Here is a 26,866-nt window from a genome sequence, read left to right on the forward strand (position 1 = left end):
AAAGTTATCATTCTAATAAATGCAGTCATTAATCTATCCCAACAATGTTTATTAAAACATAATTTTATTAAGATGCCAGAAATCCCTCCAGGTCTCAAGAAAATAGAAAGACCAAAAACAAACCCCATGCTGTCATGGAGCTTTTTACGTGAGTGGGATGAGAAGTGATTAACATATGAATGCTGCCACTGCTCAACATATTTCTAGAATTCCACTTTGGAAACTTCTTTCAAACCAACCTGTGAACAAAATTTTATAAACTATCTTATAAACTGTAAACTATCTTATAAACTATAAACTGTATTACAGTTACTTTAAATCAAAAGATTTATCTTCTAATTTATGTACTAGTTTTCATAATAACCTCTGATTATTTCCAAAAATCATATCTATTCTCAATTGATAAAAATTTGGCAAATATTACTTTGAATAAAGGAATGTGTGGCAGGTTATAAAGGCAAATACAATTATTGAGGTCTTGGAATATATGCATAGACTACAAACTGACAACTCATAAATGATTCTTAGATGTTGGTTTAATTCTTTATACCTGAAATGACTATATTTTGATATACTATTATAATTATTATAGGGATCTCATATACATACCAAGGAATTCCTACCATTCATCATATAAAGTACACTAGAAAGAGTAGGGATCAGATGACCTACCAGTAAGAATACCACAATTCCTAGATGAATTTCCTATAAGAAGAAGTTGAAGGTTTAATAGGTCACAAAGTTACAAAACTCAGACTAATTTCATTATTTTGCAACTTGATTTTACCTTTGGTTGATCGTGGGTATCTACCATATTTGACATTTTCCATATGAAGATGAAATATGCACAAAAGATGACGGCACACAATGGACCTGACTTATGAACATACTCTCAAGAAAAGATCACATGATTGCCATCAAAGAGGTGATCATTTAGTCAAAGGAATTTCAGCCCCATTTTAATTCTGCCTACACAAAAGAGTTCAATGATGAAAATCTGGTTCTAAATAATCTATTTAAATATGCTATTTTTCAAATGTCTAAATAAAGTTTTAGTTCAAATTATACTTCAGTGATTTTAGGGGAGAACTTTGATGGGAAGCAAAACTCCTTTTGAATGTTTCTGTAAAAAACTACTGTACAAAAAGTGCTTAAGAAGAGGTAATATCTAGAGTAAATCTGGAGCAATAAAGAATTTTGGGTATCTATTACAAAGACATTATTTAAAATATTCTTGCACATTCACAAGCGGGGAAGGGACAGAGAGAGGAGAGAGAGAATCTTAAGCAAGCTCCAAACCCAGTAAGGAGCCTGATGCGCAGCTCAATCTCACAACTGTGATATCAAGACCTGATCCAAATTCAAGAATCGGACACTTAACCAACTGAGCCACCCAGGCACCCCTAAAATATTCTTAATACATAAGCCATACCCACTGTTTGACATCATTGGTCACAGAAGTCCAATAATAACTAGATTCCACTAGAGTAAGGGTCCTGGATATGCCATGATGGGCTCCAGTGTCATTTTCATGGCATTCTCTTAGAACTTTCTTTTTTTCTTCTTCTGAAACAATTACCAAACGATTTTGTTTTCTGTCTTTTCCAACATAAAACAGCTTTTTCTCTGGAATAAATAATGCCAGAAAGACATAATTGTAATTTTTAGAGCCCAATATAGTTTTAAAGTAATCACAGCCTTATCTTCAACCCATTATGTTTTTGTTTTTTGTTTTTTTTTTAACTCTTTTTCCCTCTAAGACAGCATTATTTATTTGTAATGAATACAGGCAGTCTGAAAGGTCCTCAGCTGCTAAACTTACTAGATACATAGGAGGAACACCAGTTGCTGTAATTTTGTAGCTATCTCTACAGTTGAGCTAGCTTGCTCCCCAAAACATGTAATAACCACAGAAGTATGAAATTATCTTTCCAGAGGAGTGCTCAAACTGGAAAATACTTGCAGGCACCTCCTAAAAATGGCATGAATTAGTAGATTAATTATGTACAGATAAGCAACTTCTGGAACGGTATTTCACCATAACTACTTTTTAAGCAACCATCTCTGTTAAGTTTTTCTAGATTTGAACAAGAAGTATGGTTTGTAAAGCAGGAAAGTGGGAGAACCTTTATCCTTAAGACAGCTCTCTGTTTTCCTTTGTAGGGCACCTGAGAAGAATCTACAGCTGGAAAGCAATCAAACAGGGTGAGAATCAGTATCTCTCCAGTGTGAACTTAAACTTAAAATACAGCATTAAGTTATTAATGTGCTTAAGTAACTATATGCTGAGTGGAACATTCCTTACTTGAAGTAGAAGGTAAGCAACTTACGAGTAGGAACCTTATCTAACTTATTCATACATGTATTATCCTCAGGATAAAATGTGACTGGCACATAGTAGGAACTTGGTAAACATTTGTTCCATAGGTGATTAAATAAATAAATGAATGAATCCTAACTTTACCAAGAGGTATAAGGTGTCCTTATTAAGTGTAGAGGAATTATAGGAAGGGGTATACACAGAGAGATATGAGGAGGTTATTTATTTTATTAAGAGTCTTCTTCAACTGCTTTTAAGGAAGCCTGATTTTCTACCTATAGCCAAAACTCCCATTAATAGTTCCAACATTCATTTAGTTATCTGGTGACTAAACTTTCAGCTTATTTCATTGCAAACTTCTCTTTCCTATGAAGGAAGAGGAGAAAGAGAGAAAAATTATAATAATTTTTCAACATAAATATTCTACTGCCTTTCAAATATTCAATCACTCAGGGGGATTAGGTGTCCAAAAATGAATGTGATCCTGAGGATATCTGATGGCAGAGGGAGACCACAGGAATAAATATAGTAAGAAAAGTTAACATCAACAATTTCATATTAGCATCAGTCAAGCTCTTCACTAATAGTGACGTAAGTGCTAGACAGTGTCATTAAAGTTGGAACCACCTGAGGACAAAAGCAGGAGAGGTTAGTTTAGGTAAGTGTTTCATTTTTTTCATAGAATCATTTTTGGCCTATGATTTAAAGTGGCCTTTTCATGCTTACAGGCTTCAGTGTCATTTTTATTTTGCTTCTGAGTGAGTGGTTAAGCAACACCAGCTACTACAGAAATTCTCAGGACTCCACAGAGAACATACATGGAAAACATCTATATTAACTCTATACTTAAGAATTGGGGCATTAAAGTTACCTCTGAAGATAAATTTTTTTGCTGCTCTTCTTATGCCACTTCTCTCACTTGGTAGTGTAGTTGGATGATATTCACCAGTTCGTTTATAATATGCAATCTGCTTAAGATGAAGGTCACCATTTTTTCCACTACGGACCATCATGAACCTAGGTAAAAGGTATTTAAAGATATAACTTAAGTGATAAGCTTGTGCAGTTGCTATTTCAGTTCAGGCTTCTGTCATATTTCTGCTTACATATGAATTGAACATTCCCGGAATATTATCTGTGATGGAGATAATTATAGTACAGAAAAGGAACTGTGTGATGTATATGAACTAAAATATTCAAAAGCTATTTCTGAGATCATGACACATTATCTTGTCTCTTTCCATGTGAAAAGAAATGTTGAAAATTTTCCACATACTGGGAAAAAAGAAAATAAACAAGTACACTTCCAAAAGTTTTGCTTAAATTTTCTCATTACCATCAATTCAAGTGTTACTTATTTAAGATGGTTCTGTTATGTGACATTTAAATATATGACAGGTTATAAAAGGCAGAAATAGTTTCATATTACTCCTAAATATATTCATGGTCATTGCAAAATGCAAAAAGAAAGCCTTTTCAAATAATTTATGAGAACTATCTATTTTGGAAATGTTCAAATGACAAATGAAAGAGAAGATAGTATGCTAGATCTCATATGCTCTTCTAAACTGCATCTAAGCTGCTTTTTCTGGAAGAGAAATGATTATTTGGTCCTGTACATTATGTTATAAAGAAAACTCTGGGTGCATTGGCAAAAATAAAACAAAATGTGTCTATTTTAGACCATAAATTATATGGGAAATCACTAAATTAAAAAGGAAAAAAGGACTTGTCATTCATATTTTCAGCTACAAGGAATTAATCTGTGCAGATTATTGGGTTTGCCACCATTCTCACCAATCCAGATCAACGTTTGGCCTTTCAATCCCTGCTACTGTGCCCTAAGAGACTGACCCTTACAGACTACATTTATAGTTTTCTGAGGAGACTTGTCCAATGGGAGGTACCAGCAGGCAAATCAGGATGGAGAAGAGGTCAGGATGTTTGTTTCGCAGGTGCTTCCTTGGTTTAGGCAGCAACCCTCTATAGCTATAGCTCCTTTTCAGCAGCCCATCTCCCATGCCTCTAGTTCTCACAGGAGGTCTATAACATCATTTCGTATTGCTAGTTCAGGGGCAATATGCCATCCCCATTCCTTGCTGTTACTAATCTCCAGGTGCCATGTTGATTTCCTTTACCCTGGTTCTTATGTCTTTAAATAAGAGCTTCATTAACTTTTCTTCAAATTCCCAGCACAGTGTATCTTCTGTTTCCTACTAGGCCTCTGATACAAATGCATAAAATACTTAATTTCTAAAAATAATATGGATGTTTAATGACCACTAGAAGATCTAGAGAGGAGGCTATAAGAGAATGCTACTACAGAGAGAACATTAGAACAAAAAAAGAGTAGAGTGTGCCTAGGAACCTATGGCTTAAATAGCCTATTAAGTGTCTTGCCTATGATATAGCACTATGATATAGCACTTTCCATATTCAGTAACTATCTTTCTGATATTTTCATAACTTCCAGTGAAGATATCAGTACATTATAACATCTTTTAATCTTGGGTTAACATAAACTATACGCCATTTTTATTTATTTAAATTTTTTAATGTTTATTTTTGAGAGAGACAGAGTGTGAGTGGGGGAAGGGCAGAGAGAGAGGGAGATACAGAATCTGAAGCAGGCTCCAGGCTCTGAGCTGTCAGCACAGAGCCCGACACGGGACTCGAACTCACAGAGTGCAAGATCATGACCTGCGTCGAGTCAGAGGCTCAACTGACTGAGCCACTCAAGCACCCCTATAAGCCATTTTTAAAAGCAAAATTTCTGCAAAGTTAATTCTGTCCTCTCATACCTAAAAAACAAGTTAATTATCTCTGTAATCTATTATAAAACAGTTTGTTCTAAGTTTATTCACTTTCAACTAAATATTAAATATATGAATTTTTCATTTTATAACATTTGGGAAAGCTGTATCACAAAATCAAATGTAACTTATTACAGTTTCTAAAAAATATCAAAAATGAGTGGATCAGGTTTTAAGACTTACGATAAAACTATAGTTAATAAGACAGTGAAGTAATGGCATAAGGACAGACAAACAAGTCACTGCAACAGAACAGGGAGTCCAGAATTAGATCCACATGTATACAGTCAATGTACGATAAAGGCATAAATAAATACAAAGGGGGAAGAGAAAGTACTCTCAATAAATGATACTAGAAATATCTGCTATATGTACAGGGGGAAAAATGAATCTTAACTACTTACATCTTCTACAAACTTAATTCAAGGTAAGTCATAAATCAAAATATGAAAGGTAAATTATAGAGTTTCTGTAAGAAAATATAGGAAAAGATCTTCAAAACCTTGAGATATGTAAAGACTGCTTAAACAGGACACAAAAAGCACTATTCTTAAAAGAAAAAAAAATTACAACAAATTGCACTTTGTCAAAATCAAAGCCTGTTCAAGAGACTTCTTTAAGGAAAAGTTAATCCATAGACTGGGAGAAGATATTTTTAATATATATATCTAACAAAGGACTCATACTCAGTAAATATAAAGAACTACAGATCAAAAAGAAAAGGATAAAAACCCAACTTAAAAAATAGAGGGAGGGGTGCCTGGTTGGCTCAGTCAGTTAAGCGTCCGACTTCAGCTCAGGTCATGATCTCACGGTTTGTGGGTAGGAGCCCCATGTTGGGCTCTGTGCTGACAGCTCAGAGCCTGGAGCCTGCTTTGGATTCTGTGTTTCCCTCTCTCTCTAACCCTCCCCTGCTCGCACTGTCTTTCTCTCTCTCAGCAATAAATTTTAAAAAAGCATTAAAAATTTTTTTAAAAAACATGGAGGGAAAGTCTTAAATGGCACTTCAAAAAAGAAAATATCCAAATGATTAATAAGCAAGTAAAAAACGTACTCAACATCATTATTCTTTAGGGCAAAACAAATTACAGCCATGACTTTTATAACTACATACTATCAAAAAAGGTAAAATTAAAAACACAGACCACACCAGTTGGAAGGACAGGGAATAGCTGACACTCTTATACATGGTGGGAATATAAAGGCTACAGCCTTGACAGTTTCTTCTAACTAAATACTTGTCTAGGCTAAAGACTTGACAATTCTACTTTTTAAGTTTTTATTTTTTTAGAGAGAGAGAGAGAGAGCAAGCAGAGAAGGGGCAGAGACAGAATGGGGGACAGAGGATCTGAAGTGGGCTCTAAGCAGAGATCCCGATGTGGGGCTTGAACTCATAAAATTTAAGACCATGACTTGAGCCGAAGGTAGGGGCTTTACCAACTGAAGCACCCAGGCGCCCCAACAATTCTACTTTTACATTTATATCCCAGTGATATGAACATTATCAAGAGATGTATACAAAAATGCTCATTAGGCATTTTATGGTCATAACAGGCCCTAACTGGAAATAGTAAAGATACAGAGATTTTACTCTGTATATACTCAGTCCTTGTCCTGTGGCCATTTCTTTTGTTTTCAAGTTCCATGATGTTCTAAATCTTAGTTCTTTTCAAACTGTGGTGGAACACCATCTCCCCCTCCCCCCACCAATCTGTCACATAAGACCTATTGATGCCTTTACTTTCATGTCATCCTCACTATAGCTTTTCTCCTGCCCTTCATCAATTTTTAATTTAGGAAGACTTGTGTAGTATCAAATAGGGAATACAGACTATGCTGGCCAACCTATCCATTTGCCTGTCACTCCAGCTCTATATTAATCCTCCTCAACTCTTAAAATAAAATAAATCAACAAATAAGCAAAAATCATCTGTCCTATCTTCAACTCCCAGGTATAATGACACAAGCTCTTCCAAGTTCAAAGGACAGAAAGACCTGCTCTTTCTCATTTTATTTTTAGAAGATTTTAATCTCTACACCCAACATGGGACTCAAACCCACAATTCCCAGATCAAGAGTCATATGTGCCATCCACAGAGCCACCCAGGTGCCCCTGCCCCTTCTCGTTTTAAATTAAATCACTAGGGTCTATATTCCGTAAAATACATGACCACAAATTATTGTTTTCCATTAATGGCTTTCGGGACTAACAATTTTATTTTAAAGTTTATTTTGAGAGAGAGAGAATAAGCAAGCACAGGGGAGGGGCAGAGAGAGAGGAAGAGAGAGAATTCCCAGCAGGCTCTGAGTCGTCAGCACGGAGCCTGACAACAAGACCCAGGGCTCAATCCCACAAACCATGAGCTCATGACCTGAGCTAAAATCAAGAATCAGACGCTTAACCAACTGAGCCACCCAGGCACTCCAGGACCAACAATGTTCTAAATCATCCAAAAGTAAAACCTGAAACATCCCATCTTAGCCAGCTGATAGCATGGTACCTAAAGATTTATAAAAAGAAGATGAAATTCTTTATTCTTTATTGTCTCCCAAATCTGAAGGACCTTAAAATGAAAAGTAAAGAAGCTTTTTCAAGTCTGTAAAAAGCCCTCAGGAACAAACTCTCACACCTTAGAGAAAGTACAGATTCCTGTAACACATAGGGATGTGTATGGGTATTTGTACCTGAGAGGAAAAAAACAAACAAACTGGCCACTGGACAACATGAATGTCTCCATAAACCACAGTGACATCTGGATCTTGCACTTATACTTAAAAACCTCTCTCTTTTAAGTTCCCCAGTTACCCCCTCCAATTCTTCAGGGTGTCGTAGTCCATATGGGTTCTGTAACAATATCCCATAGACTGAGCAGCTTACACTAAGAAACATTTATTTCTCACAGTTCTAAAAGCAGCAACATCCAAGCAGAAGCTGGCAGATTCAGTGTCTGGTGAAGGCTTGCTTCCTGGTTCATAGATTACCTTGTTGCTCTGTCCTCACACAGCAGGTGCTGGAGAGCACTCTGACCTCTCTTAAAAGGGCATTAATCCCATTCATGAGGGCTCCACCCTCAGGACCTAATTGCTTCCCAAAGGTCCTACCTCTTAATACCATCACATTGGTGGTAAGGATTTCAACACTGAGATTTGGGGGTAGGGGGCCCAAATAAACATCCAGTGTATAGCACTGGGGATATCAGAAAATCTTTTCTTTAATTGCTCAAAATAAGATGAAGCCCTCAGTACATTCAAGTATCTGTGCCTTCAGGATACTCATGGCTTTCCTTTCTAGGATACATGAACAAAGATTTATCCTCCAAAAGTCTATTCACTGAAATTAACCTCTCCACTTTCAAACGCTTACCTTTTGAAGAAATGAAAACAGATCAAAATAAAATAATTCACTCTCCTCTGAGTAAGCCCATAGTACAAAAGGTTAAAAAGTAGAAGAAATGAATAAACAAAATTTTGGAGACTGAGCTCTTTGAGGTTTTGGGTTTGCTGCCTTTCTGTCATCATTCAGATAGAGTGGATTCTTTCAGTGATGGAAAACAAAAAAACCAGAATATTTCTACATATTTTCTCATTTCACAAGTGTGTTACATATGGGTCAGCTGTCTTCTCTTAGTAAAGAAGAAAACAGTTAAAGTGGTAATTATTTGCTTGACATAGTTACCTTGAAACTTAGTTAGACTATCAATCATCCTCAGCATATTTTTATCTTCCAAATGAATTACTAGACAAGAGTAGACACTATTAGACCTCCCCGGACATCTCCACTGCTTACTGACACAGGCTATTCAACCAAGCCTCTACAACCTTGCACAAAACAAGCCTTATAGTTTCTCCTCTTGTCTCCTTTGCTTACATCCCAACAATTCTCCCTTAGTTTATGTCACCCTTTCCCCTTTGAATGTCCTATCCTTCCAATTCTCTCTGATTAAGTCTTAACCATCTTTCAAAATCAAGCTCCAGCTCCTCAGTGAAGCAAGCCTTCCATGATTTCTGAATCTGAAGTGATCTCAACTTCTCTCCACCTTCTTTGTACCTTTGTAGAACTTCATGTTTTACTATTATAGTTGTTAGGCCTTTCATCCAGATAACACTTTATTTGTTGGTTTATTTACCAAGTACTTAAATCCTTATATGCAGTAAGTTATGGGGATACACAGTTAAAATAAGATATAATCCCTAACTTCAAGAAGCTTGTAGTGTCATGACAAGAAGAGACAAGTCAGTCAGTAATTACATAGTGCAGAACGGTATTACAACAGAATATGCCGAGAATACCATTAAAACACATGTGAAGAGACCCACATGCACTTGGAGAAGGAGGAAAAGCATTCTGGATGAGCTGGACTTCATTCCACTGCCACTGTCTTAGTTTAGATTCAGCTCACCTTTTATCTAACCTTGCTTCTCCTGTCTCTAGTTTTGTTCCTTTGCTTACTGCAGCCAGATGTAATCCTAAAACACAAACTTTATCAAAATACTAACCTAACATAAAATAATGGCCTTCTAATACTCTTAATGACATCTAAACACTTCAGACCGTATATAAGATTTTTTAAGATATGGTCTACCAATCTCTCCATGCTTATCTCCTTAGCATTCCAAATTCAAATTCTAACCTCCAGTTACATAAATCACCACAGTTCTTCAGCCATTCTATACAATGTGCTCACACGTTTTCACTGACACTTTGGCCTAGATTAGACCTCATCCCAATCCCTGTCTCTCCCGCCCTACTTACCTTTCAAAACCCTGACTAGATGCCATCTCCTAGAGTGCCTTCTCTGACTACCCCATCTGGGATAACCTGAACTTCAAAGAATGAACAGGAGTTATAAGATCTTTTTTTTTTAAGTTTACTTATTTATTATGAGAGAGAGAAAGAGAGAGAGAGAGCACGCACATGTATGCACCACCAAGCAGGAGCCCCAACGCAGGTCTCATTCTCACAAAACACGAGATCATAACCTGAGCTGAAACCAAGAGTTGGGCACTTAGCTGACTGAGCCACCCAGGTGCCCCATGAGATTACACTTCGACTTTACAAAGTCCATCCTAAACCAATACGAAAGATAGATTGGGGTAGAGAGATAGGAAAGCCAGCAGAAGTCAGTTAAAGGACTACTGAATAATAAAGGCAAGAAATTATGAAATTTTGAGTCACTGCAGTGTCAGTGAAAATGTATAGATAAATTCTATAAGAACTGTTACTGACTGGATATATGGAATGAATAAAAAGAAGAGTCCAGATCACTTCTGAAGTTCTGGGTTTAGGGAGAAAGATGACAGTTTTAACATGTTGTATTTGGCTCATGGATGAACTCAGCATGCAGATGGCAGATGCAGTTAATGTAGTGAAAAGGATCTCATGTAAGATGTACCAGGGAAGAAGAGCAGTGGACACACCCTTACCCTTTAACATTCAAATTAATGAGTTCACTCATCTATGAATTCATCCTGATGACAAAGGAGGAAAAGATCTATGAATCTATTTCCCCACAGAATAAATTGTGTCTATCTTCTACGACACTCATAGTTACATATACCAACTTTTATAAAATCTGCACCACTTTATTGAACTTAATAGTTTATACGTCTCTCTCTCAAATATATTACAAGTCCCTCAGGGACACAGGAATAGCCAGAGAAATAGAAAAAGAGCCAGATGGGGTTCTGGTCACAGAAGCCTAGGGAATAAAGAGTTCTTAAGCACCAAGTAGAGGAGAGGTTAAGTGATACATGAACTAAAATATATCTGGTAGTTACAGTAGAGAAGGGCAGATGAAAACCAGACTGTAATGAGATAAGAAGTGACTGGTTTTAAGAAAAACCTTAAGTTTAGTTGTGAAGGTAAAACTACAATTCAGATGATAGAGACAAGCATGAGAGTCGTTCATTAATCTAAAATATATTACAGGGCAACTGCTATGCATAAGACACATCCCTGGAGATAGAATAACGAACAAGACATATCCTCTTGACTCTTACAGAGTTTACATTATAGTAGGATTAAGAGATTGTTCCAACACTAATGTTCATTGCAGCATTATTCACAACAGCCAAAGGTAAAAAGCAACCCCAATCTCCACTGACGGTAGAATGGACAGACAAAATGTGGTATATATACATCAATGGAATAATTATTTAGCCTTAAAAAGGAAGGAAATTCTGACAAGCTACAACATGGATGAACCTTGTCACAAGACAAATATCGTATGAATACGTTTATATAAGATACCTAGAGTAGTTAAATTCATAGAGACAGAAAGTAGAATGAGGATTTCCAGGGCTAGAGTGTTGAGAGTTACTTTTTAAAGGGTAGAGTTTTGGGGTGCCTGGGTGGCTTAGTCGGTTAAATGTCCAACTCTTGATCTCAGCTCGGGTCATGATCTCACAGTTCATGAGATCAAGACCCATGCTGGGCTCTGTGCTGACAGCTTGGAGCCTGCTTTGAATTCTCTCTCTCCTTCTCTCTCTCCCCCTCCCCCACTGGCGCACATGCCTTCTCTCTCTCAAAATTAATAAACTTTTTAAAATGTTTTAAAAACAAAATAAAGGGCACAGAGTTTCAATTATGCAGGCTAAAAAGAGTTGTGGAGATGGATGGTAGTGATAGGTGTACCAAAGTGTGAAAGTACTTAATGCCGCTAAACTGTGCAATTAGAAATAGTTAAGATGAAACAATGAATACCCCAATGACTTTATTGAAAATAAAATTGAACTGGGGCGCCTGGGTGGCTTAGTCGGTTAAGCGTCTGACTTTCGCTTAGGTCATNTAAATAAAATAAAATTGAACAAATTGAATGTATAGTTTCTCTCCAAGTATGTGTGTGTGTATGTATGTGTGTGTGTGTGTGTGTGTGTGTGTATAAATGAGGCCAAGAAAATGTTGAAGAGATGAAAACAAGCACCTTTTTGATATCAAATTATACTATAAAGTTAGAGTAATAAAATAGTATATTATTAATACAAACATAGTTTCATGAAATAAGGGGTTTAGAAATGGAAACATCTATAATTTTATACATAAGACATCTACACATAAAAATTTCATTCAAAAAATTCACTAGAAACAGCATTGTATGGAAAATTGACTATGAATTTTGAATAAAAAGTTGAATTCCTATCTAACATTACTAATAACAAAAAAATGGTTAAGATTATAAATTTTGTGTTCTGTATATTTTACTACAATTTACAAATTTTTTAAAGAAGAGATTTTTTTTGCCTTAAAAAATACAATGACCCAAAAAGCTTGATGCTAAGGGAAGGGCTTCTAGAAACCACTGGAAGCAGGGGGGAGAGAAATTATAAGACTAACAGAATGAACTTCCCAAGAGGGCAGTAGGGAATGGGACAATTCACAAGTGGAAGGATTAGTCTTGTTATCTCTTCCATTAAGACCGGAGGAAAGAAGGAAGGAAAGGAAGAATTTAGAGTTAAGTTCATTATAGTATCATTAAGGGACAGGCCATACCTATTTACCTTTAGATCCCCATGGACACTTAGCTATCTTGAAGATGATACTAAATATATTTTATAGAATCAACCTAATTTATACATTAGCATAAAGAACTACCTGTAAATTTATGTTTCAATTAACTTTTTATATTTTCAAATGTACAGAGAGAAATCAAAAAAGTGTGCTCCTTTCCTAATTTGTTTAGCTTATAAACTTTCAAAAAGCATCCTTGTGGTTTAGAGATGAGAGAAGAGAAGACTAGGAAAGGAAAGAAGGGAGGCTTCTGGAGTACTATTAATGATCCATTTTATTATCTGGGTGGTGGGATGTGGGTAGCCGTTACATGAGCTCTTCACTTTTGTAATATTCATGAAGTGCAGTATGTACTTTTTTGAATGCACATTATACTTCGATAAACAACATTTTTTTAAGTGTTTATTTACTTTTCAGAGAGAGAGAGACAGAGTGTGAGCAGTGGAGGGTCAGAGAGAGAGGGAGGCACAGAATCCAAAGCAGGCTCCAGGCTCTGAGCTGTCAGCACAGAGCTCAGCACCGAGCTCGAACCCACAAACCATGACATAATGACCTGAGCCGAAGTTAAGTCAGTTGACATCAGACAGTCAACCAACTGAGCCATACAGGCGCCCCAACAAATATATTTTTTAAAGAATCCTTATTTCTTTAAAAGTCCTACTAAAATAACATGGTAATTATTCTGCACTATTCTAAAGCATTATAAGACAAGATTAAATTCAGTTAAGGCAGAGGTTCCTAAATTTTTTGTTCTCAAGACCCTTAGCATCTTACTAATTTTTTCATGACACTCCTATGCCAAAAAATATATAAATACATAACGATAGATATAAATACAGATACTACACTTCTGTTTATTAAATAAAGTTCAAACAACTTAAATCTTTAAGCCCTAAAAACTTAGAAACCACTTGAAAATATATATAAGCAGAATAAAATAATCTTATTTTATTCGTAAATAACGACAATTCCTTATAATGGCATGCATGTGCCTGCTAGTCAGTGTACAAATTCTCAAAGCTTGGAATCAGATTAGACATTGCTGGCCTCATTTCCTCTTCCACATTGATTTTAATGCAGTATTTGCTTTATTACCACAGCAACCATCAAAAAGTCCAGTTTTCCAAAGATATCAAGAAAGCAATGTAGTGTGACCAGATGTTTAAATTATGAACTACCTCAGATTAGCAGTCCACAAGAGATCTAATTGATGCTGAGCACAGCTGTGCTTTCTTTGAAAACTTAAAATATTCCATGGTATCCTGTGAATTAACTATGAGGTCCAAGAAAGCTTTGGCACACAATTTGAGAACCACGAGTTAAAGCATTTAACAAGTAAATACAAACTAGATTTATTAAGCTAAATATCTGGATCTTAAGGAAAGGCTGTAAACTGAGAACACTAATATTTACTAATTATAAGTTCATCAGAGGTACAGACTAAAAGTTTTTGGCAATTGTTTAACTGGAATCAAAGAAACCTGGTGGATATCAATGTTAATACTAGGTGCTATAAGTTTATGACAGAAGGCACCTATTAGGTCAATCCCTTATTTCTGTTCTCTAAGCACTTTCTAAATAAAGGGGGGAAAAAAAGCAAGACCTAATTTCATAGAAGAATAAAGTTTCTTATTTCACCTTATCTTTTAAAGTTAATTTTTACACTTTTAAGACATATACATATTTCTTGGTGATACATATTTCTAGGTTGCAGAACAAAGAGTTCATTGAAATAAGGTTTTCTAATGTAAAAGACCAATTTTATTAACCGAAAGGTTACTAGACTTCATATTTCTATTCTTTGGCATCTTTCACACAAATATAAGAAAGGATACTAAAAGTATACTTAATTTTCAAGAAGTAAGGAAATATGAATAAGTATTTGAAAAAATAAATACACCACATCACAAATGGAAAAATCAGATCTTTGACTGTTAACACTAAAGGGAAGCCCAGAGATTGTGATTCACTCTCCCCCTTTCTAGACAAGGAAAATGACTTCAGGTGATTAATTTAGATAGAAATTGGTAAATTATAATATTCAGCAATGGAAATACATTATTCCTTTCTGAAATAGCACTAAAAAAATTCTCAGAGGCTTTTTTAAAAATGTTTTTTTTTAATTTATTTCTGAGAGAGAGAGAGACAGAGAGAGAGAGAGACAGAGAGACAGAGACCGCGTGAGCAGGGGAGGGTCAGAGTGAGAGGGAGATACAGAATCTGAAAAAGGCTCCAGGCTCTGAGCTGGCTGTCAGCACACAGCCTGATGCGGGATTCGAGCCCAAGAATCATGAGATCATGAGCTGAGCCAAAGTCAGACGCTTAACCGACTGAGCCACCGAGGCACCCCTAGAATATTTAAAACAAGTTCCAAAAACAAGGATATAGCTGAATCCCACATTACCTGACTTCAAGACTTCCTTTACTCTATAGTAATCCATACTGTGGTATTGGCAAAATGATAGCCAAAAATCTAGGGAACAGAATAGTGTCCAGAAACAGCCACAAAGAAATGGTAAATTGATTGTTTATAAAGATGCCAAGGAAGTCAATACAGAAAGGATAATATTTACAACAAATGATGCTGGAACAACTAAGCACCCCTATGAAAAAAGATGAACCTCAATTTGTAATTTGTACCATCTGTAAAAAGCAATCACAATGGGTCATAGACTTAAATGTAAAACCTAAAACTACAGAACTGCTAGAAGTCAACAAAAAAGAAAATCTTGGTGAGCTTATGTTAGCAATGATTTCCAGAGAGCAAATAAAAAGAACCATCCATAAAAGAAAATTTTTAATTTCTGTTCTTTTAAAGATAATGTTAAGAAAATGAAAAGAGCAAGCTCAGATGGGAGAAAATATTTGTAGTTCACATATATAATAAAGAACTTACATTCAGAATTTGTAAAGAACTCTCAAATCTCAATAAGGTAATGATCCATCCAACTAAAAAATGGGCAAAAGACTGCAAAGACATTTCATTAAAGATGATTTGCAAATAAACATGTGAAAACGTGCTCAGCACAATTAGACAATTAAAAAATACAAATAAAAACTGAGACACTCCGGGGCGCCTGGGTGGCTTAGTCGGTTAAGCGTCCGACTTTCGCTTAGGTCATGATCTCACGGTCTGTGGGCTCGAGCCCCGCGTCGGGCTCTGTGCTGACTGCCAGCTCAGAGCGTGGAGCCTATTTCAGAGTCTGTATCTCCCTCTCTCTCTCTGACCCTCCCCTGCTCACGCTGTCTCTCTCTCTCTCTCTCTCCTAGACGTTAAAAAAATATATATATTTAAAAAAAAAAAAACTGAGACATTCCTACACATCCATCAAAATGGCAAAAAACCACAAAAAAGAAACCAAACCTGACAATACTAAGCACTACAAAGGATACACAGCATTGCTGGTGAGAATACAAAATGGTATAAACATGTTTGAAAACAGTTTTAACTAAAGAGAAATTAAATGTCCATACAAAAATGTATATGTAACTGTTTCCAGAAGCTTTATTCCTAACAGCTAAAATCTGAAAACGAACCAAATGTTCATTTTGGGTAAACAAATGGTAGATCCATATGGTGGAATTGATAAGCAATGCTGATAAGGAACAAACTAAAAATATACTTAATAATAAGGATGAATCTCAAAAATTATGCTAAGTTAAAAAAGTGAGACACAAAAGGCTACACACTATATAATATTATTTATATGACATGTGGAAAAGCCAAAACTATAGGAACAGGGAACATTTTTTTTTAATTAAAAGAGAATTTTTTAAATAAGTGTAAAAGCCATTTTTAAAAATAATTGCAAACATTTATACAGTGCTTTACTGTGATAATCCTCACAATATCCTATGAAGTGGGTACTAGTTATATATCTACTTTTTAGATAAGAAAATAGAGGTTCAGAGACATTATCCAATTTGCTCAAAGTAACACAGTGAAAGCAGGCATTTGACATTTACAGCTTGTTCTATGTTGCTTCAAATTTCCTGTTGGCTTTTCCTCCCTGCCACACTAATAACTGAATTACTGTCAACCTCAGATTTCATAATTCTTGACTCAGGCCTCTGCTATAAAAGTTATAAAATAATTTTGTAATTAATTATTCAGGTTATATATAAGAAAGCCATATTAATTTTTAATGTTTACATCACTTCACATAGTTTGGGAGACAATGGACATTCAACTATTTGTAAATGAATAAAGAATTATTTGCCCTCCCTCATAGGAAAGAAAGTGCTGTATTTAAAAAAAAAAAAAAAAAAAAGGACACGTTCCAAAGATAATGGTTCTTCACTCAGGAAAACATTACTTCACTTGCATATATAATGCATTCCAAGTAGGGTGTGTCTAAGAAGTCATGGCTTTTAGGAGTCAGAATTTCTAGCCTAAGAGTTGCCTAAGTCTCAGTATCCACATATGAAAAAAGAAAAAAAAATACTTATCCCTCCTTCATAACTATCAGGATCAATGAGATTAAGGACTTGAAGTCCTTTGCAAATGGTAAAGCAATATGCAATTATTGTTAAAACATTTCAGTATTATTATCAGCCACATCAAGCTGTTGAAGGTAGTAAAGAACACTTTCTCTTCTCAAAAGCTTTATTTACAAGAAAAAGGATTTTAAAATCCTGTTCTCTTCACTTATGGTGATTGTTTTTACGGCAATGTTTGTTGGTTGTAATGCTAACATCATAACCCAGAAGACTCAAGAGTTGTATACACTATGAGTTTAGAGTCTAATGGGGTTCACAAGCTTAAGTACTTAAGAAAATCAGTTCACAAAAAGAAAAATCATGTAAGTTAGGTTACAGTTTCCTGCTGATATCTGGGATATATATACAAAAGAACAACTTAAAAGAACTAGTAATTTTTTCTTGTCAAAGTACACACACCATGTGATCCCTAAAAAACATCCAACTGAGTAGTTAATATAAGAAAATGGCTTTAAGCTGTAATATTAGAACAAACATAAATATCCTCCTACACCCAAATACTGAATGAAGTTATCATTTACAGGGTAAAATTAAGTGGTTTATGTTATAAAAATGAAAATTCGGACTTCTTTAAATATGCTCTTAATTTTAAGAATTTGTGTATTACAATATGAAGAAATGAGAAAAGGAGGTGAAGGTGGATGATTACAACTTCTAATTTTGCAAGAGGAACTGTCAGGGTCAAATTTGGTTGAGCTTTAACACTATGTCCCTAATACAACGTCAAATAAAATCAATAAGTACCTGTCTAAATATTTATTACTTAATTCTTTTAATAATTTTATCTTGTGTGCAGTAAAGTGAACCAGTTAAGTACCACTTTAAATAAAATTAGGACTTGACAAAACCCATCCAGGCTACCAGTTTAAGCCTCCAAAAAGTTAAGACGCATGTGTTCCAAATTAAAAACTTAAAATCCGCAATATCTCAATGAACATGGGAACTTGTGATCATTACTTTTACTTCTGCGTTAGTCTACTTTAATATCTGACAAAAATAAGAGCATAATTTTATGTAGTGTCAAAGACTGAAATCTAATTACACCAAACACTTCCAATCTGATTCAACCTACATATTCGTTTAACAAAAATGCCTTCATTTCCATAAGCATATACATGAAGCCACGTGTGATAAGTGAATTTCTATTTTGAAATTTTTTTCTCCACTTTGTTTCAGAAAGACTCATTTGAAGGAAAATCTACAGAGATGAATGTGTACTTTGCCTTTAAAACGATGGGACAAGGCTGTCCCTTGAATTCACGTCTCTCCCCGCCACCGGAGATCTTAATTTGGATCGAAATGGTAGTATTTCAGATTAAATGACAACTATGATCAAGTAAGTAGGGAGACTTCGTTAACGTCAGCCAACCCCCACGGTCAACTTTTGAACCTGCTTCGAGTCTCGGACGCTATTTTAAATATCAGAGAACCTTTCCAGAGCGTTAGTCAATTCTTCAGGGCAAGGTCCAGCTTAACTTAGCATAAGCAGGACTACGACAATCAAATAAAACTCGGTTACACAGACTAGGCACCTCCCCACAGACAACAGAGCTCGCCCCTTTTCTACTCAGCGGGCGCGGGACGCCGTTAACGCCCAAGCAAGGCCCTCTCGCCCCAAGAGCGCCTGCGCAATCTCCAGAGTCAATTAAACCCTTCCTTAAACTAGGCGATACAAATAGTTGTGAAATTACTGTCAGGTGATGCCTCACTTTAAAAATCATCAGACATAACAAAGCATACCGGAACGACCACTCACCGAAAGTGGTCCTAAACTCAAACGACAGGATTTAAGCTTCCACTCGCGACTTATCTGGTGCTGCCGGAAACGGAACTACCGGTGTCTTTAAGATGGGGGTGTGCTTTTGAGGGCCGTGCGGGCCGTTTGGCACTTGCCGGAAATCGTTCCGCCCGGTGATATTTCTTTGGGAGACCCGAGGCGGGCCGGGAGAGGCGCGACCAAGATAAGGGAGGTGCTGGAGTGCTTTGCAGTACCTCTCGCGTGGCCCTTCATCTGCTGCTGCAGAGGCAAGACCGACGTCCTAGCTAAGAGCTGTAGTCTTGACGAACACCTCATTCCTGTCTCTGGGATTAAAGGAGAAACCGAAGCCCGAGTGGGCTCGGCTGTCTCCCGCAGCTCGCGTGGCTACTGCAGCGGTGGCAGGTGAGAAGCGAGATGCCAAACCCGGTCACCCGAGGCCGCTGCTGGGCAGTTGCTTTGTCTTCTGCGCCTTGCGGAGCTCAGACACGCGCTCTTCGCAGGGGCGTGTGCCAGAGCGAGAGGCAGCGTGGGCGAGGAAGCAGTGACACTACAGCCATGAGGCGCTCTTCGCGTCTGGATTTCTTCTTCCCTTCCGTTGCCTCCCTTTTTTATTTCTTGGGTTTGAGATCCTCGAGATTTGAGCCCCGCCAGAAGGAAACTGCCGAGCTCCTCAGCTGGTCTTCCAGCCTGCAGGCTGGCTCCACCGAAGTAGGCAGCCTCGAGTTTGAGGTCTCTGTGGGTCGAGATGGCTTTTTTGTTTTCGTTCCTCAGTCTTTGCCCCCTTTTTCGCTGCCTGCATCCCCACTTCAAAAGAAAGGGCCTTTGCGTTGCAGCTTTCTAGAATAAAAACGGAGGCTGCAGGTCACTGCCTCAGCTAGTCAGTTCGCGTGTCTTGCACCTCGCGCGCTTGGAGAAGGAACGAGGGTGGCGACCATTGTATCTCATTTACTAGGTTATGGTCGACTTCTGGGAGCTGGCGACCTTTGAATTCCCGTGGGTGATTCTTGTCTTCTTCTCATGTGCTGGAAGGCTTAGCTCGGGATGTAGGAAGCATGGTTGGCTTCAGCACCTAGCATCCTTGTCCTACACTGGGATAGGGTTTTGTTTTGCAGGTGAAGATTCTTAAATGAAAAATACAGTTTTTGTTTCAGGCAGATTAAATATAGCCGCCATTGACTGAGTCCTTATGTGTGCCAAGTGCTCTACATATGTTCTCATATACTTCTCTCAACAATTCCATGAGGTGTGTTCGATTATTAGTTTCATATTCCAGAGGTAGGTACTGAGGCTCAGAGAGGTCACTTAACTCTTTTCTAATAAACTTTTGCTGCTAGTAAACGTTTGAGCCCATATTAGAAACCAGATTTTTCAGATTCCAAAATCTGTATTCGTAACTACTAGGCTACTATTGTCTTACCGTTGTGCTTCATTTCTTCCAGTTACTCCACTAACATTATAAGTGGTTGAAAATACTCACTAAAAATAAATTCAGTGTGCCTGTGTATGTGTCTGACAAGATGACCTCTGTCATGACCTCTGTCCTCATGGAACTTCCTTGTTGTGATGGAGAAGTAAATAGTTCATAAACCATAGTACTGACTGCAGCATGGATTTGTTTAAAGCCATTGATTGAATTGATTTTCAGAAGGCTCAGAGTTGTACGGTCAAATCTTTCCGCTTTCGGTTTTTAAACTCCTATGACTTTGTGGCAGTTGTTGTGAGCATATTACACTTAACAATTGGTGGAACATTTATTCATCACCCACATAAATGCTATACACCCATTAAGTACTGGGAATGCAGACATGAGGTCCTTCTTTTCCCACCTACACAGCTACATGTAAATAGTATTAAGGAAATGGTAATTTTCCTAAGTGGAAATTATACTGTGATTATGTAGGAGGATGTCCTTATTTTTATGAGATGCATGCTAAAGTATATAGAGATGAAATACGTTTATGCCTACAACTTATTTGATACAACAAATATAGGTGTATATCGGCGTATAAATAAAGTTAATATGGCCAGATGTTAGCATTTGTTGAGTCTGGTAGGTATGTGGGTGTGTAGAGTGAACCATTCTTTCGACTTTTCTGAATATTTGAAATCTTTCATAATAAAAATTTGGGAGGAAAAACTCTAATGGAATCAGGTAACTGTAAGATATATTCTAAATGCTGTGAATCATGGAGGATGGGAAAGGATGCTGAGGTGTATTTAGGGATTTGCAGAAGCATAGTTGTCAGAAAAAAAAAACCATTTGTTGAGAACTTTGCTGTTGTCTATCAAAGGAGAAACGGGAACTTTCAAGGAGAATAGTGAAATATAAATAGAAGGAAAGACAGTCTCAGCAAAAAGATAGTGAACAAATGTTTGAGGAAGGAAAAAATCAGTGTATGGGTTTTGGGAACCTTGGCATGGGCTTGTATAAATTTGTAAATGATGCTTGGCTGCCTTTGCCAGCCTGCAGAAGCCAATTTAATAGCCTATTGTGTACCTGTAGTAATAGTGCCCTGGAACTGGAGTCACCATTTACAGCAGTGTTTCCATTAGAAAATGCTTTTAGGATTTCAGGAAAATTGGTCGCGTGTCTATTCAGGCTAAGCAATAGGAGCTGAGGGTCCTCAAGAAAGATGGACTTCTGAATATTACATAGGGCTGATGGATGATCCAAGATATCATTTTAAGGATTAAGTAGCTTAAATTTGTGAAGAAGATGGGTGTTTATTCCAGACTGTAGTGTTCATGACAGTCCGAAGCAGTGTGGTAAGACTGGAAAACCTGTAATGTCTCCAACAGAAGCAGTGGCAAATAGAAGTTTCTGTGGCTACATTGCAAGGGCTGTAAATAGGTACATTTTAAACTAAATTGTTTGTCTTTGTTCTGTGTCAGTTAAGTTAGAACAGGAATCTCTGTCTTAATTATAAAAGCCAACAAAATAAACAAACACCTCACATTTACTAGATGTTTGTCCTGTGCTAATTGCTGCCTTGTCTGCATTGTCTTTTAGTTTTCAAAATAATTTATGAGTTTATCATACTTTACAGATGGTGACTAGAGAGTGTCAATAACTTTGTTAAGGATACAGAACTGAACAACTCTCAGAAAAAGCTTTCTAACCCATTTGTCAAAGTCTAGAACAATGGTTTTCTCTCTTTTTTAAAAAAGTTTATTTCTTTTGAGAGAGAGAGCGAGCGTGAGTAAGCAGGAGCCTGAGCATAGGAGGGACAGAGAGAGAGAGAGAGAGAGAGAGAGAGAGGGAGGGAGAAGGAGAATCCCCAACTAGGGGTTGTGAGCTCATCTGAGCTGAAATCTAGAATCTGACACTTAACCTGCTAAGCCACACATGCGCCTTTAGAGCGGTGGTTCTTAAAGTGTGATTACCAGATCAGCAGCATCAGCATCACCATGGAATTTTAAAAATGCGGAGTATTGCCTCCCACTTTGAGACTTTTTAGTTTAGTATGTTAAGAAGCCCTCCTGGTGATTCTAATGTGTGCCGAAGTTTGAGAACCACTTCTTTTGAGTGTGGATACTTTAGTAGTATGGTACTTTCCAATATAAAAATCAGACTTGAGTAGCATTTGTCATTTGAACAAGTATTTCTGCGTTAATGTTTTTAATCACAAACTTTTAAATTTCATAACACTGTGTAATTTTAATTTGAAAATTGGATAAAGTGAAGCCTTAACTAGGTACACTAAGGTTTCAGTATTTAATAGGGAGCCACCAATTAAACTAGAGTTACATCTAGTTTATCTAACACATACTCTAACTCTTAAGAATATTTGATCAAATAATTTTTTATATTGCCAGTAATCAAATGAATTATTTGATACGTAGTTTCATCTTGGTAGGTAATTAGTTTTAACGTGACCAAGGAACAGGTACATATAAACGACTTTGGTAAAGAATATTTTGATATATCACTGCTATATGAGAGTTCTTTAACTGATGTTGATAGGTGTCTGTTTATGTGGAAAAGTTTGGATGTCAATCACATAAAATTTTTGCAGAATTTTTTATACTTATATTATTTTTTTTGAGGAGAGAATCCATAGATTTTATTAGTTCAGGCAAAGAATTTTTGACTTCTAAAAGTTTAAGAGCTACTGTTAAAATGAAATATTTTCTTCTTGTTTTATTGATATTTTTTGAGACTAGAATGCAGAAAGGTTTTATTCCCTTAAAAAAATTTGTTTGCAAGCTGAACTTTTAAGTTAAAGCCTTTTAAAAATTGATTTAATGAGTTTTCAAGTTGATTTATAGTTGTCAATGGGTTTTAAACCTACATTGCATTTTATCTGGTTTTTTTCATTCTATTCAGATATTACTGAACTGTGTTGCAAAGGTATTTAGCTTTTAATGGAATTTTTTGTAGTTTGAATAATTTTCTCACTTATTAGATATTTTTGGACTTGAAGAATTTAGTGTGTATTTTGTATTGTTGTTACTTTGTTACTGTTACTCTTTTTGTTATTTTGAATCAGTTTGTTGAATTGCTAAAATGTAGATTATTGAAGATCAGAGCCTAATTTTTTAATTTTCTGGAAGAAAATGTCTTTTCATGTGAAAGTATGCGTCAAATTACTGGTAATGATTTTACAAGTATCATTTTACTTTTACATGAATGTATTTGAAGTACAGTCTCCAAAATTAATTTTTTCATTGTATTTTAGGTAGAAGGATTGTTGCATCGACTCACTGAAGCAATAGCCTCACTCTTTGTCTTTTAAACTTCATCAGCAATGAAGCAATGATATCTGAGAACAGAACATTTGCCAACTAACTGTCATCACGATTTCAAGTGATTGTAAAAGCAGAAACAAGCTGCAACAGACCCATGTGTCAGCTAGTATAGAGAGAATGGTTTATTTAAAAGCACTTTTAGTATAGTGCTTTCTGTCTATATCAAATGAAATAAAAATGAGTGAAGCCCCCAGGTTCTTTGTTGGGCCTGAAGATACAGAAATAAACTCGGGAAATTATCGACATTTCTTCCACCATACAGATGAAGATGAGGAGGAAGAGGATGAGTCTGTAAGTTGTTTGTTTGGTGAGAGAAGACCAGTACAGTATACGCTTCTTACTCATCACTGTTAAAGTGAATTAATACTGTCTAAATTGTGAAGACATTTTTGCACATAGTAATTTGTTGGAAATCTTTTGCACTAAAAAAAGCACATTTCATTAGTAATATTATTTAGTCTCTGCTGCATCAAGAAATCCAATCAGGAGTCAGACTTCTAAGTTGTTGATTGTGGCTAATTTCAGTGTCTTTCACTGGCATGCCCAGCGTAACGCAGGACTCAGTTGGAAACATGGCAAAGAGAGAATAGGGCCATAAACCAAAAGGATTTCTTGTATGTAGAAGTGCAAAAAATACATCAAGAGAAAGAAATAAGCTGAAATAATTTTAAATGAAGGAGGACTTCTTAATTTTATTAAGTTTGTCATGTTGTCAATATAAATGTCAATATAAGCCTGTAAGTGTGTGGCTAGGAGAGGCTACCTCAAGTATCCAGAGGGATAGATAAATGTATATGTCTTATATTCTTTTCGATCTGATCTATCAGGATGTAGAGCCATACTGGATCTTCAGGAATAACATCCATTCATTATGATCATTTTACCATAGTTATATTAGCTCAACATTTGTCTTGTTTTCCCTTTATACATAGACATTGCATTACTGTGAAAACTGATTCAAGATACAAACTTATGGGGGTTTTTTCCGCTCATATTTCTAATTCAAAAGAGAATTGTGTTTTCAAACCTGTTTTACTTGGTAGAAGTAGTAAAAAAAAATAGTTATTAGATGATTCTTTAAATCTGTTTTCATAATTATTTAACACTTTTCGCAGTGCAGTTATGCATATCTCAAATGCAAATCAGACATTTCACTTGAAACCTTTCCCACCCACCCCCACCTCAGCCCAGAAAAGTTGATTTTCAAGCTTCTCTTATCAGCCGAACTTTTCATCATCTGAAGTGTTGTCTTGAAGTCCAATAAAAAAAAAAAAAAAACCATGAAAGCAGACCTTCTTTGGCTGACTTAAACTAAAAGTGCTGCTATTGACTCAGCCTCAACTTCTCTTATCCTTTTCACTAGAGTTCATCTGAACACACTGTAAATGTCACTGACCATCAAGTCCTCTTCTTCCAAATAAGGACTTCTGTCTGTTCTTTATTTCCAGAACTGTATTTGTCTCTCATCCCTTCTACCTCTTATGTTTCAGCAATATAGAATTTTTGCTTTTCACATACTATTCTGTGCTGTGCCCTGCCTCGTTGCTGTTGGGTGTATTCCTTTATCTATGGAATGCCCTTTTCTGGGGAAGGGTACCTTGTGAATTGTTTTTCATTCTTCAAAACCCTGTTCCTATTTCATGTTCATTCTTCCTCTTCTTGTAAACTTGAATACTTCTTCCTCAGTACCATTTCTGTACCTTGACACATACTTATATTCCATGTGTCATTAGTGGGCTACATTGTTATTGTGATCCCTGGTGGATTCATAGCACTCAGAGGGTAGGTAATTTCTGTATATCTCATTACAGCGCTTAGTATAATTGTTAGAATATTGGTACTCATTGAGCTCACATGTGTGATGTATAATTGTCACTTTGGAGTAGCTTGAATTTGTTTCATTTGACCTCAAGATTGATAAAATAATTTGTTCTAGGTCATCCTCCTATTTTTAAGATTAAAGGTATGAATTTCATTTAAAAAAATTTTTTTAAATGTTTTATTTATTTCTAGGAGAGAGAAAGAGAGACAGCGTGAGCAGGGGAGGGTCAGAGAGAGAGAGGGAGACACAGACTCTGAAACAGGCTCCAGGCTCTGAGCTGGCAGTCAGCACAGAGCCCGATGCGGGGCTCGAACCCACGAACCGCGAGATCATGACCTAAGCGAAAGTCAGACGCTTAACCGACTAAGCCACCCAGGTGCCCCATGAATTTCATTTTAGACATTAAATCTAACAAAGTAATTTAGACCTGTTTAAAACGTAATTTTCTTGCTTCCAACATTTTACCTGATAGGAGAATTCTGTAATTTTGTCTTAATAATTCAGGTATATTTGTGCATTTTAAACTTGAATTTTCTAGTTCATCTTAGCTTATCAGTAGATATTAATTAAATAGATCTATAATAAACAAAATTTTACATATTAGCCATTTTTTAATCTTTAAAGCCGTAGGAAATGTTCGGTTGAGTACTTCATTTACTGAAGTATAATTGACTTTAGTTTCATGTGTTCAACATGGTACTCAGCAATTATATACATTACAGAATGCTCACCATGATAGTGTAGTTACCATCTGTCACCATACAAAGTTTCTGTTTTGACTGTATTCCCTATGCTGTACTTCTCATCCCCTTAACTTTTCTATTTTATAACTGAAAGTCTGTACGTCTTAATCCCCTTCACCTATTTCACCCATTCCTCCACCTCCCCTTGTCTCTGAGAGCCACCAGTTTGTTCTCTGTATTTGAGTCTATATTTTTTTTTATTTCTTTTGATTTTTAGATTCCACATGTAAGTGAAATCATACGGTATTTGTCTTTCTGACTGTCTCACTTAGCATAATATTCTGTAGGTTCATCCATGTTGTTGCGAATGTCAAGTTTTCATTCTTTTTTTTTTTTTTAAATGTTTATTTTTGAGAGAGAGACAGAAAGAGCACAAGGAGGGAAGGGGCAGAGAGAAGGGGACAGAGGATCTGAAGCAGGCTCTAGGCTGATACCAGTGAGCCCAACATGGGGCTCAAACTCACAAACCACAAGATCATAACCTGAGTCAAAGTCAGACACTCAACCAACTGAGCCTCCCAGGCACCCCTTCATTCTTTTTTATGGCTGACTAGTATATATATCACAGCTTTATCCATTCATTTACTGGTGAACCCTTAGGTTACTTCCATATCTTAGCTGTTGTAAATAATGATGCAGTAAACATATCTTTT

General features: G+C 36.4%; 2 protein-coding genes across 7 annotated transcripts in view; one reads left to right on the plus strand and one right to left on the minus strand.

Moving 5' to 3' along the window:
- The window catches only part of GIN1 (gypsy retrotransposon integrase 1), a 29,493-nt gene extending 10,480 nt beyond the window's left edge, over positions 1 to 19,013 (minus strand). For 2 of the 6 annotated variants that reach the window (XM_077757147.1, XM_077757148.1), the window contains exons 1-3: positions 18,897 to 19,009; positions 3,192 to 3,337; positions 1,433 to 1,626 (exon numbers count right to left, since the gene is read on the minus strand). In XM_077757147.1, coding sequence (XP_077613273.1) covers positions 1,433 to 1,626; positions 3,192 to 3,333 — 336 coding nt within the window. In that variant the 5' untranslated portion in view covers positions 3,334 to 3,337; positions 18,897 to 19,009. The other 4 variants (XM_077757149.1, XM_077757145.1, XM_077757151.1 and 1 more) reach the window with 4 other exon arrangements.
- A 79-nt stretch (positions 19,014 to 19,092) lies between these two features.
- The window catches only part of PPIP5K2 (diphosphoinositol pentakisphosphate kinase 2), a 65,561-nt gene continuing 57,787 nt past the window's right edge, over positions 19,093 to 26,866 (plus strand). The window contains exons 1-2 of the mRNA XM_077757282.1: positions 19,093 to 19,301; positions 23,579 to 23,939. Coding sequence (XP_077613408.1) covers positions 23,826 to 23,939 — 114 coding nt within the window. The 5' untranslated portion in view covers positions 19,093 to 19,301; positions 23,579 to 23,825. The remainder of the gene's footprint in view (positions 19,302 to 23,578; positions 23,940 to 26,866) is intronic.

This window comes from Crocuta crocuta, unplaced genomic scaffold (genome assembly GCF_008692635.1).
Source record: "Crocuta crocuta isolate KB4526 unplaced genomic scaffold, BGI_CrCroc_1.0 scaffold131, whole genome shotgun sequence".
NCBI lineage: Eukaryota > Metazoa > Chordata > Mammalia > Carnivora > Hyaenidae > Crocuta > Crocuta crocuta.